We start from the raw sequence: 17,294 nt of genomic DNA, 5'->3' as shown, positions 1-17,294 counted from the left end.
AAATGCCATCAGATAAAGGGGTAGTAACCAAAATCTATAATAAAGAACTTATGAAACTCAACACCCAAAAAACAAATAATCCAGTGACGAAATGGGCAAAGGACATGAATAGACACTTCTCCAAAGAAGACATCCAGATGACCAACTGACACATAAAAAAATGCTCAATATCACTCATCATCAATACAAATACAAAGCAAATACACGAGATACCACATCACACTTGTCAGAATGGCTAACATTAACAACTCAGGCAACAACAGATGTTGGCAAGGATGCAGAGAAAGAGGATCTCTTGCAAGAGAATGCAAGGGAATGCAAACTGGTGCAGACACTGTGGAAAACAGTATGGAGGTTCCTCAAAAAATTAAAAATAGAACTACCCTATGACCCAGCAATTGCACTACTAGGTATTTACCCAAGGGATACAGGTATGCTGTTTTGAAGGGACACATGCACCCCCATGTTTATAGCAGCACTATCAACACTAACCAAAGTATGGAAAGAGCCCTGTCCATCAATGGATGAATGGATAATGTAGATGTGGAATATGTGTGTGTGTGTGTGTGTGTGTGTATGCATACACATACATACACAATGGAGTATTACTCAACAATCAAAAAGAATGAAATCTTGCCATTTGCAACTACATGGATGGAAATAGAGGGTATTATGCTAAGCGAAATTAGTCAGAGAAAGACCAATATCATATGACTTCACTTATATGAGGGCTTTAAGATACAAAACATGAACATAAGGGAAGGGAAGCAAAAATAATATAAAAACAGGGAGGGGGACAAAACATAAGAGACTCTTAAATATGTAGAACAAACAGAGGGTTACTGTTGGGGTTGTGGGAGAGGAATGGGCTAAATGCGTAAGGGGCATTAAGGAATCTACTCTTGAAATCATTGTTGCACTATATGCTAACCAACGTGGATGTAAATTTTAAAAATAAATTTAAAAAATTTTAAAAAAAAGATGCTGTAAACACAATTTGGGAAATTGTGTAAATTTGGGTGCATCCCCTTTAGGAGTATCCGATGCCGCCCCTTCTTCATCGGAGCCTCCGGGAACCCTTTCTCGCAAGCCCTTTCCGGGCGCCCATGCCCTGCCAGGCGTCTGGGTCCTAGAAAGAGAGGAGCATTGCTAGAAGTTGCGGAGGCAGGACAAGAACTACATTACCCAGAAGGCTGTGCCACAGGAAGGGGGTGTTACTGGCCCGCAATGGCAGGGGCGGGGCTTCCGGTGTCGCGTGTAGGCGTAGGTTTGTGATGTGGCGGGTCGGTGCCCGCGGATGGCGAGCTCCCCGCATCTCGTCTGGACGATAGGGGGAACGCCGGCGAGGGGCCCCTCCTTCGCCTCTGTGGGACCCAGGGAGGGATCGGCTGAGCCCGCGGGGACCCTCGGCGCCTACGCGCGGCTCTGCGGTCCCCAGCGGCCCGATGGAGGCGCGCGTGGACCCGGCCCAGGTGAGTGGACGTGGGGAGCGGCGGCGTGCTGTGCCTCAGTTTCCCGGCCCCGAAAGGCGGCCGGGGCCACGTGGGGAAGCGCTCGTTTCTGGCATCCAGCGGGACGCTGTGTGGAAGGGACAGGTGAGGTTTCTAGAATTCCCCCTCGGTCCTCGCCGGGTGCGGAGAACGACCGGCACTCCCGAGACCTCACAGCGGGTTGCGGCCGCGACCCTTCCCGAGGCCGTGACCTTGACCGAGTCCCCTGCGCCGCTGGGCCCATGTGCTCCCGGAGGTGAAGTAGTATTAACGGTTCCTCGTCCGGGTTGAGGGCCCTGGAAAGCCTACGTGGGTGACGTGTGTCTCCCGGTGTCCCGCAGGGCTCTGGGGCCTCTTTCCACCGAGATGCCTCCTGAGCCTGTGTTGATCGCGGAGGCGCGACCTGGCGGGAGTCCGACTCTTGCGCCTTGCCGGCCTCTAGCCTCTACCAGGCTAGGGCGGGGGTGGAGGATGGGGACGCAGTTTCTGGAATTGCCGCTGTGCTTGGGCAGAGAGGTGGAAGCCTCTCCTGGCTGAGAGCCAGGGCGGCCAAGGAGTTTCCGTTCACAGCACACGGAACCGGCTTTCCCTGACAGTAGCGGACCTGTTTTCTTATCGAAGACATTCAGTTAGCTTTGACCAGGGAGTCCATCCACACGGTCAGTGCCAATCGTGTGCGGGCGTGGGATGTCCCCTTGCACGCACATGCACAGGGAGCTCCGGGGACGCGCTAGCAGTCGCCCCAAGCCCCCCCTTCATGGCCTAGACCGTTGTCAGCACATGTCTTCCTCCCATCCGCAGGGCGCCGCCCCTCACTTTTATTTCAGACCCACCCTGTTGCCCCGTGCGAAGTTCACTATCATCTCTTCAGTCTTCTTGCTCCATTGTTTTGTCTTTGGAATCTTTAGGGCCCTCTGACATGGTCTCGCTGATTTTAGTTGCTTGTTCAGGATCTGTTTCCAGCCCCGGATCGTGAGCGCCTGTTGCTGCTCTGTGCCAAGACCTAGAATGGCCTGGGCTTGTAAAAGGTACTCAATAAATGGTTGAATGAGTGAATGGGTCTCCCGCTTAGGGGCTCCCATCATACTTGTACTAAATGCACACAAACCCCACCGCGGCCTTCAGGGCTGTGCTGGATCCGCTGGGGATACACCTCCTGGCTCCTCCCCTTCCCTTCTCCGGCTCAGCGCACCCGGCTGGGTGGTGCTGAACTTGCAAAGTCTTTCCTATTTTGCAGCCTTCCTCCTTGCCCTTCCCTTCATCCGACAGGCCTCTGCAGGGCTGTCTCTCCTGTGCATCAGTGTCCCCTACTACAAGAGCCTTTTCCTGGTTGTTTTAGTTCTGGCGAAGGTGCCCCTGGCCCCCACCTGCCTGTTTTCTGGAGACAGTGTCATCTTTTGCCAGATGTTCTGATCCTGTCTCTGATGTGAGATTGCGGGCTTTCTAGAGCTGCCTAAGCCCCAGGCTGCGGGCTGTGACATGGACGTGATAGTGGCATTTACGTTATGGGCTGGGGGAGGATTAGGAAAAGTCACAAAAAACTTTGAACACATTCGACCCTGGGCACTCGAGTGTCCACATGTAAACCTTTTCGTTTTAGTTCTCAGAACTGCCTGGTGAAGTGGGAATGATTATGGTATCGATGTGGAAACCAAGGCTTAGAAAAATGATGTGATGTCCTCCCCACGGTCACAGCTAGCAAGTGTTGGATTCAGTCTCTGGGAATCTGGCTCCAGAACAAGGGACTTTTAGTCACTTTACCTCAGTGGTAAAGCAGCTCTCTGCTGGGGGCGGGCACACCGGGAGGACCTCGGCTACGACTGCTGCGGTTCTCATTGTTGGGAGTTACCATCATGATCCTTTTCCCTGTTCCTCTCATGTCCAGATCACTTACTGCCCCCACTGTCCTCATAGGAACACCACCCTCTGTCGTCTCCAGCGGCTACCCCAGGAAAGGCCTTTCTCTGAGCCCTAATTGCACTACGTACAAAGGCTGCCTCTACCTGCCCCTTGAGCCCAGCACAGAGCCCTGCCCTCAGGAGACCTGGGTCTCTCTGCACCTTCCCCAGCAGCTGAGTAACAGGGTCTGACCCCGTCCAACAGCACAAGGCCAAGGCCACTACCTCTGTTTGACTTTCCAGGTTTTGGTTACCTTTAAGGACGTGGCTGTGACCTTCACCCAGGAAGAGTGGGGACAGCTGGAACTGGACCAGAGGGCCCTGTACCAGGAGGTGATGCTGGAGACCTGTGGGCTTCTGGTCTCACTGGGTAAGGGCTCACCTCTCACTCCTATGGGGCACCCCGACTTTGGCTCAGGTCATGATCTCATTGTGTGAGTTCAAGCCCCACGTCGGGCTCTGTGCTGACAGCTCAGAGCCTGGAGCCTGCTTCGGATTCTGTGTCTCCCTCTCTCTTGGCCCCTCTCCTGCTCATGTGCTCACTCTCTCTCAAAAATAAACATGAACAAACAAACAAAAAGACACAAAATAGGGGTGCCTGGGTGGCTCAGGCAGTTAAACGTCTGACTTTGGCTGAGGATCTCACAGTCCGTGAGTTCAAGCCCCACAACAGGCTCTGTGCCTACAGCTCAGAGCCTGGAGCCTGCTTTAGATTCTGTGTTCCCCTCTCGGTCTGCTCCTCCCCCACTTGCTCTCTCTCTCTCTCTCAAAAATAAAAAACATTAAAAAAATTGTTTTAAATAAAAAAACAAAACACAAAATAAACTCTAACTTCTAAATAATAATAATAAAAAAGGCATCTCGGAAAGTAACTGAAACTGAGACTTGAAGCTTGGAGGGGAGGTGAAGGAGAGGTTCTGGGTGGAGGAACCAGTACAAGAAAAGGCCCTGAGGTGAGAGAAAGAGGCGAGCCAAAGGAACATCTGGTTCACCTTTTCTCCCGCCCCTCCGTGAGCTCGGCGCCTGCACATAGCACACAACAGTGACCATTACCGAAACCCGTCCAAATGAATCCTGGGCTCACGATCAGAATCTGACAGCTGAAACTTCAGTGGGTCCTGGTACCTCAGTCACTGGGCTTCTGTGCAGAACCCGCCTGTCTCTGTGGAGATGTATCTGGCTGCACGTAACAGAAGAGCAGCTTAAACTGGCTTCCCCTGGAGGAAGTTTCCCCCCTCACCTACTGAGAAGCCCCAGGGTGGGGCTGGCCTGGTCTGGAGGATGCGGCCACACAGTTCCATCCTCAGGGATGAGAAGATTCTCTCTGCTCTTCTCCCTGGACCAGACATCTCCCTGTTCCTCAGGCTCGCCCCCTTGTGGGCCTGTGGGGTGCTGCAGCCTTGCCTCGCGAATACAGGTTTCGTCCCCAGAACGAGCATTCAGCTCAGGTTCCTGTCTGCCTCAGATTACCGGTGCTCAGGGATGCCATTCACCGACTTCTTCCCCCTCAGTTTTCAGTGCGTTCTGGGCACCAGAATCCCTGGGGAGAGCTCAGATATAGTGGTCGCTAGGCCTCACTGGAAGAAATTGTGTTCCTTTTGGCTTGAGGTCGAAATTGAGCACCCCTAGGTGGTTCCAAAGCACAGGGTGTTTGAGAACCAGCGACTTAGATTAATTACAGAATCCCTTCTGGAAGGAGGGGCTCACTTTCCCAGGGTCCCACGGCTGTGTGTGAAAGCGCTGTGCCCCCAGGTAGGGTTGGCTTCCACCGATAAAGTTCAAGGACACTGGTGTTGTGCAGAGACAGCACCACCCTCTATAGTAGTTGCAGCCCAAGAAAGGGACCTGTGCACAGGTCAGCACGTCCTTCACGTCAATAGCAACTTCACTCGGGTCTTGTCTCTGCCATTAAGTCCCAGACGGGATGGAGACGTTGCTTTCTTCTCATACACCAGGACTTGTTTCTTTCTCTGTCAACAGGGCACGCAGTCCCCGAAGCAGAGTTGACGCACCTGCTGGAACATGGGCGGGAGCTGTGGACTGGAAAGGGTGGCCTCTTGTGGAGCACCTGCCCAGGTAGGAGCAGGGAGCTGCGCGGGGGGGGGCGGGGGGCCCTGGCAGCCTCCAGCATGCAAGGGACCAGTGCCTCTGAACCTGTGTGAGACTCTTTGTGACCTCCTGGGGGTTCCGGTGGTTTCTCACACCAGGTGTAGCACTGCATCTGCAGGCCGGCTCGGAAGGGCAGCGTTGCACACCTGGTGCCTGTGAGTGTCAGCGTGTAGCCTTAGGTGCACTCTCTGGCCTAATCCAGCTGGTGGAAGGGCAATGCGGGAGGACAGGGAGAAGGCACACCCACGGGCACCCCGATATCACCTCCACCCATGTTCCCTGGAGGAGAGATAGGCACCTGGCCACACCTGGGTGCTCAGGCCTGGGGAGTGTTGAGCTGCATGTGCCCGAGGAAAAGAGCCAGCGCGCTTGGTTTATGTCCTTTCAGTTGCCTGTGTTCAGCCTACTTGGAAAATCAGAGTGACGACAGTTTCTGTGATTACGTTGTTTGAGGTTGTGATGACCCAGCACACCAAACTGCTTAGTACCCTGCCCGGCCTGTGGAAGGGCCAACAGAAGTCAGGTTTTTTGTTTTTTGGTTGATTGGTTGGTTGATTTGTTTGTTTGTTTATTTTTTATTACATTTAAGGCTCTGAGCTATCAGCACAGAGCCCTACATGGGGCTCGAACTCACAAACCATGAGATCATGACCTGAGCCAAAGTCAGACACTTAACCAACTGAGCCACCCAGGTGCCCCCCAGAAGTCAGCTCTTAGTGTATCCATGTAATAATTGTAGTCCTAGTGGGTGATAGTGATGTCACTCATTTCTTTCTGACTCAAGGGGCCTTTCTTGCCCTTGAAAGCACTGTCTCTACTCTGTAAATTTCACTTTGTTCCGTATCCCACTGTCTCCCACCCTCTCCATCCATTCATACAGCCCCATTTATCCATCAGAAGTAGCCCCTTGCACTGGCTGGATCCTCCTTCCTCTCTTGCCCTGAAAAACACAGCGACAATGGGCCTTTTCAGCCCCACATCTGTGCTGCGGAATCGCTGGGGCCATCACAGTGAGGCGTGGCCTCCTCTCTGGCGGTCCTTCAGGCTTCTCGGCCAGCCTGTCTCTGGCCGCTCTCCCAGCTCCTTGATCCACACCTTCACTTACGTGTCTCAGAGGCACCTTGGGCCCGTCATGCCTTAGCCGCTCACCGTCCTGCCCACTCTCCCCCATCCCGGGTCAGAGTGTCCTGCTATTCCAGGCAGGTGACAAGTTGGAAATACCTCAGACAGCACCTCAGCATCTCAGTCTCCGTCCAGCCCATTGACCCATGCCTGGTCCTGCCTGGTCCTGCCTGGTCGACATTACCCATGTCCCCCGAATCTATCACCCCCACCGCCTTCCCTGGCTCTATCTCCAGCATCTAGTCCGGGTTTCCATCGTCTCTTGCTCGGATGATGCCGAGCCTCCTAGCAGGTCCCCCCGCATCTGCTGCCTGCCTCCGGGCAGCCCTTTCTCCCACACTGGCTCCCGTAGCCACCCGGACACCTTCCAGGGCTTCAGCACTTCCGCCGCCACCGGAGTCTTGGCACACACTCAGCATCACGTTGGGAATAAAGGCTGTGGACTTCTGCCGCTTGCTCCTCAATCCGGAGCGACTCGTCCATGCCTGTCTCGCACCCGTGGCCTTCTCATCCTCTGTGGAAGATGCTGTGCCTCTGGTCACAGCCCATTCCAATTCCACGGCCTTGGCCGTACCTTTGCCTTCCCAGGAAGCTTGCTGCCTCGCTTCCTTTCAGGCCTGGGTGCATCGTCATCATCTGTCTGCTCCACATACACATGTGCTCCAGTTGTCTACACATAGAGCAAACACAAGTGTTTGCAGATCTGGACTAGCCCGCAACCAGTGTCGACTCTCCTTATAAAGCCAAGCTCTCGAAGGAGCTGTCTTATTTGTTAGGAAAAACGTCTACACTTGACTTCCTTACCTTTTGCTTAAACTCTGCTTGGTCTTCTTCCCTTAACATCAGAAGTGTACGGTGACGTGCACAAATCTTAAGGGTCAGGCTTATGTGTTTGTGTGTGTACTGAGGTATTCCTCACCCCAGTCCAGACTTGGAATATTTCCAGCACACTAGCGGGTCCCTGGTGCCCCATCCTCATGATACTACAGTGGAAACCACTGTCTCCATGCTGTCACTGTGGATGGGTTTTATCGGGGGCTTTCCCACCCTCCCCCCTTTTTGTGCCTTGAACAACAGAAACTTATTTTCTCACAGTTCTGGAAGCTAGGAGTCCGACACTGTGGTGTCCGTGCAGTCGGCTTCTGCTGGTGCCCCTTTCTTGGGCTTGTGGGGCAAGCTTTGCTTGTGTTCGCTGGTGTCTTTGCTGCCATCCTAACTGCCCGGTGCGGCAGTGAGAATGACAGCATATTAGTCGGGTTCTCCAGAGAATTGCAACCAGGAGGAGGCAGAATCAGGCCAGGAAGCGGAAGAGGTGATGTCACGGCCTGAGTCTGAAGGCGTCTGCAGGCGGGATTCCTGCCCTCCCATGGGAGCTCAGTCTTTTCTCTTAAGGCTTCAGTTGACTGACTGAGGCCCGCCGTCAAAGAGGCCCACTCTCTTTGAAAGATTGTGGATGATGATCTTTTCTCAAAGTCTGCTGGTTTAAATGTTAATCACATCTAAAAAGTACCTCAGCCAGAACTGTTGGACCAGACCTAGCCGAGCTGATGTATAAAGGTAACTGTCACAGGTAATCAAGATAATGACTCGGTGGAGTAAACACACTGCGTCAAGAACTGTGCCGAGCGCTTTTCTTATTGAACCCTCACAACAGACCTCCTGGTCTCTCCGATGGAAACCTTGCCTTGAAGAAGAAGGTAGCCCATCTACCAGGATCACTCACTTGGTGGAGGCGGGACTGACGAATGGCTTCTGGCTCCAGAGCCCCCTTAACCACCATGTGATGCCTCCCAGCAGAGCAGAAGCTTGTCTTTTACACTGTTGGACCCCGAATGTTCCTCCATCCCTCCTCTTCTTCAGTCTTGATTCTCTTCCTTTGACTGTGATCCCCTTCAGTGGTGGCCTGGCCTCACCAGGCCTCCGGGGCCCTTCCTTCCTTTAACTGTTCAGCACTCTTCCAGGAGTGACTCTGCCCACACGTGTTCCTTCCGTTTCAATCCAGTGCCCCCTCCCTCTTCCTCTCTCTGAAGTCTCTGGCTTCTCCATTAGGACCTAGCTCATGGGACACCTCCTCTTTTGCCTCCCCGTCCTGTTCAGCGCTGTTTCCATGTGCTCCTAGCACCAAGGGACATCTGTTGTTGGAGCGAGTGATCAAAACTGTCCCCCATCCTATCCTCTGGACCGTGAGGAGGGGTGTCCACTCCAGACCCTCTGTCTCCTCCTTCCGCCTGCCCTCCGGATTTTCCCTTTAACGGTGTCAAGGGTACAAGGACTGGAACGGTCCTTGGAAACCCAGGTTCTAGAGATGTAAAACGCAGCCATTGTCAGTGGTGCTAGATCAGCCTCGCTTGCCCCCTGCAGCGTTGATTTCGTCTCTCCTATACTGTGTCACTAAAAGTCCCCCTCTGTGTGTCGGATTCTCTTCAGGTGACAGCACCAGACTTCGGACCAGAGACCCAAGTGCTTGCCAGCCGGTTTTGTCTGCGGGAGCCTGGCTCCGGGGAAGCCTGGCCCAGGGACCTTCAAGGGCCTCCAGGTTGGTGCAGGCCAGGGATTGGGAAGGGCATCTGGAAACGCAGAAAGGTCGACTGACGCCTGGGAGGGACGCTCACAAGACCCACCTTGAGAGAATGAACCTTGAAGATGACGGTTTGGGGACAGAGGACGATCTGCACCTCCAGGTGTTGCAAAAGAGAGTCTCTCCGGGAGAGGTGCTCCGTGAGCGGGACCCACAGGGACCGGACAGAGGCTGCGCGCTTCGTGCGGGGAGCGACCTCTACAAATGCAAGCAGTGTGGGAAAGGTTTTAACCGCAAGTGGTACCTCGCGCGGCATCAGCGGGTCCACACCGGCACAAAGCCCTACGAATGCAACGCGTGCGGCAAAGCCTTCAGCCAGAGCTCGACCCTGATCCGGCACTACCTCATCCACACCGGGGAGAAACCATACACGTGCCCGGAGTGCGGAAAGGCCTTCAAACGTAGGTCCTACCTCCTGCAGCATCGGCCGGTCCACACCGGGGAGAAGCCCTACGAGTGCGCCCAGTGTCGGAAGGCCTTCGCCCACCGCTCCACTTTCGTCCGGCACAGCCGCACCCACACGGGGGAGAAGCCCTTCGAGTGCAGGGCCTGCGAGCGGTCGTTTGGCAACCGAGCGCACCTGATCCAGCACTACGTGGTGCACACGGGTCAGAAGCCGTACGAGTGCGCCGAGTGCGGCAAGGCCTTCCGCTGCGGCGCGGAGCTCCTGCAGCACCGGCGCGTGCACACCGGGGAGAGGCCTTTCGCGTGCGCCCAGTGCGGGAAGGCCTTCCACCGCAGCACCTACCTCCTGCAGCACTCGGTCGTCCACGCCGCGGAGGCGCCCCACCGCTGCCCCCAGTGCGGCAAGGCCTTCAAGCGCCGCTCACACCTGCTGCAGCACCGGCGGGTGCACCCCTGAGGGGGCCCCTCGCGCCCTCCCCCTGCGCCTCTGCCGGCCCTCCAGAGGGGTCCCCGGCGGGAAGTGCCGCTCGCCGTGCAGAACGGCGGGGCGATTGCTTGGCCCTCAGACGCGTGAGCGGCCCCACCGGGCATGGGCCGCGTGCGGGCGGCCCCCCCCACCATCGGACTGGAGCGGCGAACTGTGGGGGGCAGGGCACTCGGCCGCCTCTGTCGGGGACGCACCGTGGAAGGATGTTCCTGGCACAACCTAGGGGCCTCTAGCCAGAAGGGGCGCCTTCCCTGCCGTTGGAGAATTCAGAACGAACGGGAGACGTCAATGTCGTTGCTGTGAGAAAACCCATGACACGTGGGCGCTTACGGTCAGGTGGAGAGTCACGCGGAGCGGACACTGCGGGGGCCCTCCGGTGCCCGTGAAACGGCTGAGGGAGAGGACAGGGGGTACTGTACACTTACACGGACGTCGGCCACAGGTCTGCCATTTAGCCACCTCGGCATTACTTTTAAAAGAATAAAAAGAAGGGGTGGAAACATAGACTTCAAATGGAAGGAACGGATGTCTTTACAAACTCTTTCACGTTTCCGTGCCGAACCTACTACAGTTTTTCAACAGTTTTAATGTTTTGGTGGGGGGTATATTTGAGAGGAAGGGTCTTAGCCCCCCCCCCTTTTTTTTTTTGTTTATTTGTATTTATTTTTAGAGAGAGAGTGAGGGAGGGACGGAGAGAGAGAATCCCATGCAGGCTCCAGGTTCCAAGCTGTTAGCCCAGAGCCCTACTCAGGGCTTGAACTCAAGAACCATGAGATCATGACCTAAGCCGAAATCAAGAGCTGGAGGCTTAACCCACCGACCTGCCCCCGCCCTTTGTTTTTCTGTGTGTTCACTGCCACCCTGTGTCAGGAAAGTTGGGACAGTGAGGGCAACTCTACAGAAGTTTGCTGGAAGCCTGTGTTACAATCATCCCCACCCATGAGGAACGTAGTCCTTTGTGAGAAATGTGAAGGCTGAGTCACAAGACACTTGGATTTCAAGTTAGAACTCTGAAAATAACACCGTGCGCCACTTACACCCACACTGTCTGAGAGAAGGAAGCCATGCACAGTGTCACATTGAAACATGCCCCCTCAAGACCATTTATGGCTTTGATACTTCGAAGTAAAGCTTCTGTTCGTGTGGTTTTTAAATTCTGGACGTTCTCTCTCCCTCACTTTTTCTTGACTCCATTCTGCTCCTTTGTTTTCTTTCTTTTCCCCTGACAGTATGGTGTGGCCTTCTGGGGGGGGGGGGGTTCCTAATTCCCTCCTCCGCCTGGTGGTTCGAGGGACTGGGCCCTCCCTCCCACATCCCCTCCAGTTGTCCTGGGCTTGAATTATAGCTAGAACCAGTGACCTAAAACACACTGCTGGGGCAGATTCAAGATGAGCCCAGGAAACAAACACCGGAGTATCCTCACTGTTTGATCTTACAACGGGTTGTGTGAAGTTGTGCTACAAAATAAAGGGCCAGGGACTTTAAAAGGACAGTCTGGTTGTGTACATATGGGTGTCGGGTTTGTGTGGGCTTCGTAGTTGCCACCTTGGACTTCCTTGGTGCTGGCAACGGATTTGGTCATTTGCAATTCTTCCTGTGGACTTTCCTTCGAAAGTTTTCAAGGCACACACGATAATGTTAACAGGCTAAGAAATGTACAGGAAAATATAAAATGATCATTTCCTCACTTGGAGCTTCCTCCGCACCTTTATAAGGCCACACACAGGTCACATTTTCACGGTGAGCACACACGTATCTGTCGTGCATAGTACAACTGCACTTCGTGATGACTTCATAGGACGTCTAGTTTTTGTTTGTTTTCAGGATAGCGTGCACAGTTTTCTGTTCTTTGGAAAGGAGAGCTGATTCTTGAACACCCCACCCTCCTCTGCCCTCTCTCTGGAGGGTGGTATGTACTGTAGCTGTGACTGTACTTGTGGCTGAGCGTCGGGTTTGAGAGAGTTGGAGAAAGTCCTCTAGAAACATCTTGGTTTTCATCAAAGCAGTCTTTGCGTGCCTGGGACGCCGACCCCACTTTGTCCCAAAGCAGGAGCGATGTATTTTCCCGTCTCTGTGTCTGTCTCTCTGTCTCTGTCTCTGTCTCTCTCTCTGCCATGACAGGGCAGCAGAAAAGAAGACTGTCCCAATACAGGGAGACAAGGGTGGCAATATGCCTTTGGTTCTGAGCAAACTCCTGTCCTATATATACAAAAATATTTTTTTATGTTCAAAACCAGAAAGCAGAAATTACATAGAACATTTATGACTGGATTTACTCAGGTATTTTTCTTTGAGTAATTTAAACTTCTCTGAAATAAATAAAACTACTTACCCAGGGGGCATTTGCTGTCAGGACAGTGGGTGTGGGGGCAGCCTATGCAGGTGCAGAAGGCAGGCATCTGAACTCGAGACAAGGTTTGGGTTTCCATGATCTCTTCGTGTTCAGAAGTGATTACCATTTCACTTGTAATTGCACCAACAGTGTCTGCAAGGGAAGTGCAGATTGTCAGAAAACCATTTGTTAAATGTGGAAATTACCGAATGCTATTAATAAGGATTATGTCACTATGAGAAGTTAATGGTGGAGATACCTCAGGGAAAACACATCTATGACAAAGGTCATTGGGAACTCAGTGAAGCCTGGGCAGTGAGAGAATGAAGCTGAGCACATGGCCATGATGGGGCCTTGGCAACCCTCAGGCTTTTGTCTCAAAAATGTGATTCCTTTTCATTCTGAAACCAACAAGGAATACCCATGCCAAGAAATTGGTATAGAGGCTATTTAGAAAGAGTTGTCAGAACAGTGAAGGGAGGGAGGAAGGGAAGAAATAAAATTAAAAAAAGAAAAACGTTGGGGCAATCCTGTTTATTTGCAAACCTAACAAATGTTCAGTGAACAACTAGTGGGTTTCAGGCACTATCATAGGTACATAGGACACATCAGGAAACAAGAGACAAAGACCTATGGGGCACCTGGGTGGCTCAGTTGGTTAAGCATCCAACTTTGGCTCAGGTCATGATCTCTTGGTTCGTGGATTCAAGCCCCACATTGGGCTCTGTGCTGACAGCTCAGAGCCTGGAGCCTGCTTCAGATTCTGTCTCCCTCTCTCTCCCTGCCCCTCCCCTGCTCACACTGTCTCTCTTTGTCTCCCCAAAATGAATAAACATTAAAAAGAGAGACAGAGACCTATGCCCTCGTAGACCTTATTCTTTAATCAAGGAAGACAGAAAACATAAATTTATAAATTATATAGTATGTCAAAGTTTTGATTTCATTTTAGAGAGGGAGAGCACCAGCAGGGGAGAGGGGCAGAGGGAAAAAGAGAGAGAGGGAGAGTCTTAAGCCGGCTCTACGCTCGACGTAGAGCCCAACTTAGGCTTGATCCCACGACCCTGGGATCATGACCTGAGCCAAAATCAAGAGTCAGACACTCAACCAATGGAGCCATCCAGGTGCCCCTAAATTACATAAAATGTTATAATGTCAGGCACAACGGAAAGAAGGAAAGATGAGGGTACTGGAAAGACGGGGGGAAGGGATGTAACGTTACAAGTGCGATAATAGTCTTCCTAAATAAGAGCAATTAAGCAAACAAAGGAGGTGAGATACTGAGCCTTGTGGGTATTTTTGAGAGTAATTTCCAGGCACAAGAAATAGCCTTTGCAAAGCAAGGAGTCTCACAGGGTGGAAGCAGGAAAGGGAGGAAGAGGGGGCAGGGAGGTCAGGGCGGCATGTGGCCCAGGCCGCATGAGACAGGGCAATGGTGAGGATTTTCCATCTTATATGAGGTGTATCCCGTGACAGATAACTGAACAGGAGGGAGACAGGACCCCAGTAAATTGTTCCCAAGCCAGTTGCTGGGTTGAGAACTAACTGTGGAAGCCGGCGCAGTAATCCAGGTGAAAGGGAGGGTAACTGTGGGGGGTGATAGTGTTCTGGTTCGTGCTACACCGTGAAAAAAGAACCAAACACATTTCCCACTGGATTGGGTGGGGCTGGTGGAGGGAGATCTGCTTTGGAGTCTCTGCAGAATGCCGTCCAAACACAGACACTGAAGAGAGTCAGTGCATCGGTGGGGAAACTCCCGTGCCCTCATGCAGTCAGAGGAAGAGAAAAATAAGCGTGATTTCTTTGCTCCGTGCTCTCCCCGCTCCTTGAGTTCATATAGGAGGCTGTGCTGGACTTGATAAGGCTGCTTCCGTCTTTCCTCAGACCACTCAGGCCCAGAAGCCATCCCTAAATAGCAACTCATGAAAGCCGCAGCGGTGCCCGCGCCACCCTGAGGACCCTGAGCTTTTGGAGGTCTCCCTGGGTGAGCTGCAGTGTCGGCCTCTCGCAGATCTTTCCCTTCTCAAGTCCCAGCCTGGGGCTTCAGTCAGGTGGCTCCTGACGTCACGAATCGACACTCCCCTCCATCTGGACGCCTCCCCCTGCATTTCTGTTTTCAGATAACGAAGCCAGAGCCGTACTCATTGGTTGGGCTGCTGGATAAAACAGCTGCTGGTGCCCCTCGCCCGGTCCCCCAGTTCCCGGACTACAGCCCTTTCCTGACACTTCTCATTGCCCTTATCCTTATCTGTCTCACGCACCTGTGCGCTTTATCACTGACCGAATCCATGACAGCCCCGAGGTGGCTCATAACAAGAGACGACGACTCATGTCTTGAACCCACGGAAACCGGTGTTTGGGCCAAGCTCATCTTGGAAATAATGAGGCGGGAGGGAGGGAAGGGGCACTCAGGCTCCAGGTCTCATAACTCTTTTCTGCTCCCACGGAGGCCCTGGGGCAGGGAGTGGGCCGGCACCTCACCGGGAGGTACCTCGGGAGTGGGGGTTCAGGGTGGGAGTCCAGCCGCTGCCTCACCTGACGGCCCAAGAATACGGAGCCAGCCAGGAAGAGCGCCCTCAATGCAGCGCGGGGCTCTGCTTACTTCCCGCTCAGTCCCCATTGGCTGAGTGCGGAGCTCCTGACTGGCTCCCGTTGGTTGGAGTTTCTGAGACCTGACGGAAGAAACTGCCCAGTAGTAGAGGAGGAAACAGAGCCTGTGCGAGAGGCAGAGAGCGATTGGCTCAGAGGCAGGAAGGGGCGGGAATAAGAGGTAAGGTCCGCAGGAAGGGGCGGTGCCAGGTGAGATGTAGGGCATTAGGCGGAGGCACGGGTGTTTCTGGGAGTGGGGAGGGTGGTTCGCCTTTCGACCTGGGGTGGGGGGGGGGTCGTTTCTGCGCGGCAAGTGCGGTCTTCACCCCGGAGGGCTTCGGGTCCGGCCTCCACCTGGGAAGCGGCCGGCGTAGCCACTTGCTGGACGTGGGTTGAGGGCTTTCTCCCGCGCCCAGCGGGGCCTGGGAGGCCTAGGGCCCCAACCTAGTCGGCCTCCCATCAGCCTAGAAGGCTCGCTGCAGAGATGCCGGGGAGACCTCTCTGGGCTCGGCCGAGTCACAGATCTCCATACCATGGACTCGCCTTTTCTACCACACTGGCTCTTGGGTTTGAACCCTGCACCGTCAGAATCACCCGGGAACTCGTTAGAAATGCGAATTCTCAGTCCAGATACTTATTGAATTACACACTCAGGAGTTGAGCCCGAGAATTTGTGTATTAACAAGCTTTCCGAGTGACTTCGATGCACGTGCAAAGAAATTACGACTTTGTGCCGTGATTCCTGGGCATGGGGTTCACATGTCTCTTGTGAGTAGTAGGAATCTCATCTAAAACCGAGGCAGTTTCACAGTGAAATTGAAAAAAGCTGTGTACCTTCATTTTCCTAATTCTTAAAATCTAATGGATGTCCAATTTCCTATTATTTAAGGAGTACTACACTATGCATTATAAAATATAAAGTAAAAAGTCTCTAAAAATTCAACGTCCTGGAGAAAATGTTTGCAATATAGTATTGTCCTTTTAGAATTGTGGCAGCGCGATTGTGTGGGTCACTGTGTGTGTGTGTTTCTATACAAATGTTTCTATACAAATCATTTTTCTTCATATAAAGTTACTTTTTGTACACCGACCTGCAGTTTGCTTTTCTCACTTATCTTGGACATTCTAAAGCCACCTCCTCATTGTATACCTCATACTTCCTTATTAAGAACCCTGTATTCCTAAAGCTACCCACCTTCTTTTAAAGGCCACATTGCATTCCTTTGCAGGCATCATGGCTGGTCCGGCTGTCTAGGGGAGCCTGGTTCAGGACTTGCCATCATTGTTTGGTTCCTGTAAGACTTCTTCTTCAAAGCCACAGAAAACTCAGGGTTATACACTGGTAGTCTGGCCACTGACCAATCTCCACAGACAGAAAAGCTGGTCAAGAAAAATGCAGACTATCTCAGTGGAACCTCCATGATAACTATGGAAGTAAAGACCACTCAGATGGGAACAAGGGAAGGATACTTATTCTGACCTTGTAAAGCAAGGGAGTTACTCATTATCAATTGTTTTGGGGAGTGACTCCAAGGCAGCAAAGGAGTGGAAAAGCTAATGCTGGAAAATATGGGAAGGCTTCAGATGTCCCAGGACTGGAGCCTGTTAGCACAGGAAAAGTGGAGAAGGGCCAGATAGAATTTGGGTGTCTTGTGTGACTTATTAGGGGTGTATATTTGGCTTCCTCCACTTGGTCCAAACATTCACCATAAAGTTGGCCATGGTGGGAGTATTTACATTAGCGAAATTTCTAAATACAATTCAAGGTTTGCCTTATTGTTTTGTTGACTGTGCAGACTTAATGAAAAAGAACAGTAACAATGCAGAATTAAACATGTGTCTGTAGCTTTATGTTGTAAATAGCACAAAAAATGAGGACATACTCTTTCAGTATTTAAAAACGATTACCATATTTAGCAAATGAGTCATGTCATCTGATGAAGGAGTTACATTCCAACAAATGTTTGACAAAAACCTTTTTTTTGTTGTCAATGAAAATATCAGTCAATATTCATAACAGTATGAAATATATGTATGAATTTATTGACATAAAGGGACTCATAATATTCCCTCATTATCCTTTTAATGCCTATAGAATCTGTAGTGATGTCACTTCTAACATTTCTGACATGGGAAATTCGTGTATTCCCATCTTTTCTGTATGATCAGTTTGGGTAGAGGTTCATCAATTATCCTGATATTAAGGCTTTGGATTTCACTAATTTTCTCTACAATTTCTCATTTTCTATTGCACTCATTTTTGTTTTGATCTTTATTATTTCTTCTG

At 52.1% G+C, this 17,294-nt stretch overlaps 1 protein-coding gene and 1 long non-coding RNA gene across 8 annotated transcripts; one reads left to right on the top strand and one right to left on the bottom strand.

Annotated features, from left to right (window-relative positions):
• Positions 1–1,229: 1,229 nt before the first annotated feature.
• ZNF550 (zinc finger protein 550) lies at positions 1,230–10,408 on the top strand. 7 transcript variants are annotated; one of them, XM_053210828.1, is made up of 6 exons: positions 1,230–1,472; positions 2,399–2,518; positions 3,091–3,161; positions 3,632–3,758; positions 5,369–5,464; positions 9,047–10,408. In XM_053210828.1, exons 4-6 carry the CDS (start codon positions 3,725–3,727, stop codon positions 10,057–10,059), a joined length of 1,143 nt encoding a protein of 380 aa, XP_053066803.1. In that variant the 5' UTR covers positions 1,230–1,472; positions 2,399–2,518; positions 3,091–3,161; positions 3,632–3,724; the 3' UTR covers positions 10,060–10,408. The 7 variants fall into 7 exon arrangements, with proteins under 7 accessions (XP_053066803.1, XP_026893297.1, XP_053066802.1 ...); XM_027037496.2 differs by lacking the exon at positions 3,091–3,161 and having other exon boundaries at positions 2,441–2,518; XM_053210827.1 differs by having other exon boundaries at positions 2,441–2,518; positions 3,091–3,758.
• Positions 10,409–10,704: 296 nt separating this feature from the next.
• LOC113593367 (uncharacterized) lies at positions 10,705–15,158 on the bottom strand. Its single transcript, XR_003413474.2, has 2 exons — positions 14,680–15,158; positions 10,705–12,574 (listed from the first exon to the last, which is right to left on the bottom strand). It is a non-coding gene; the product is annotated as an uncharacterized LOC113593367 (long non-coding RNA).
• Between the last annotated feature and the right edge of the window lie 2,136 nt (positions 15,159–17,294).

This window comes from Acinonyx jubatus, chromosome E2, assembly GCF_027475565.1.
Source record: "Acinonyx jubatus isolate Ajub_Pintada_27869175 chromosome E2, VMU_Ajub_asm_v1.0, whole genome shotgun sequence".
Classification (NCBI taxonomy): Eukaryota; Metazoa; Chordata; class Mammalia; order Carnivora; family Felidae; genus Acinonyx; species Acinonyx jubatus.
The sequence above is the reverse complement of the archived record's forward strand: the minus strand, read 5'-3'. Positions and strand labels throughout refer to the sequence as shown.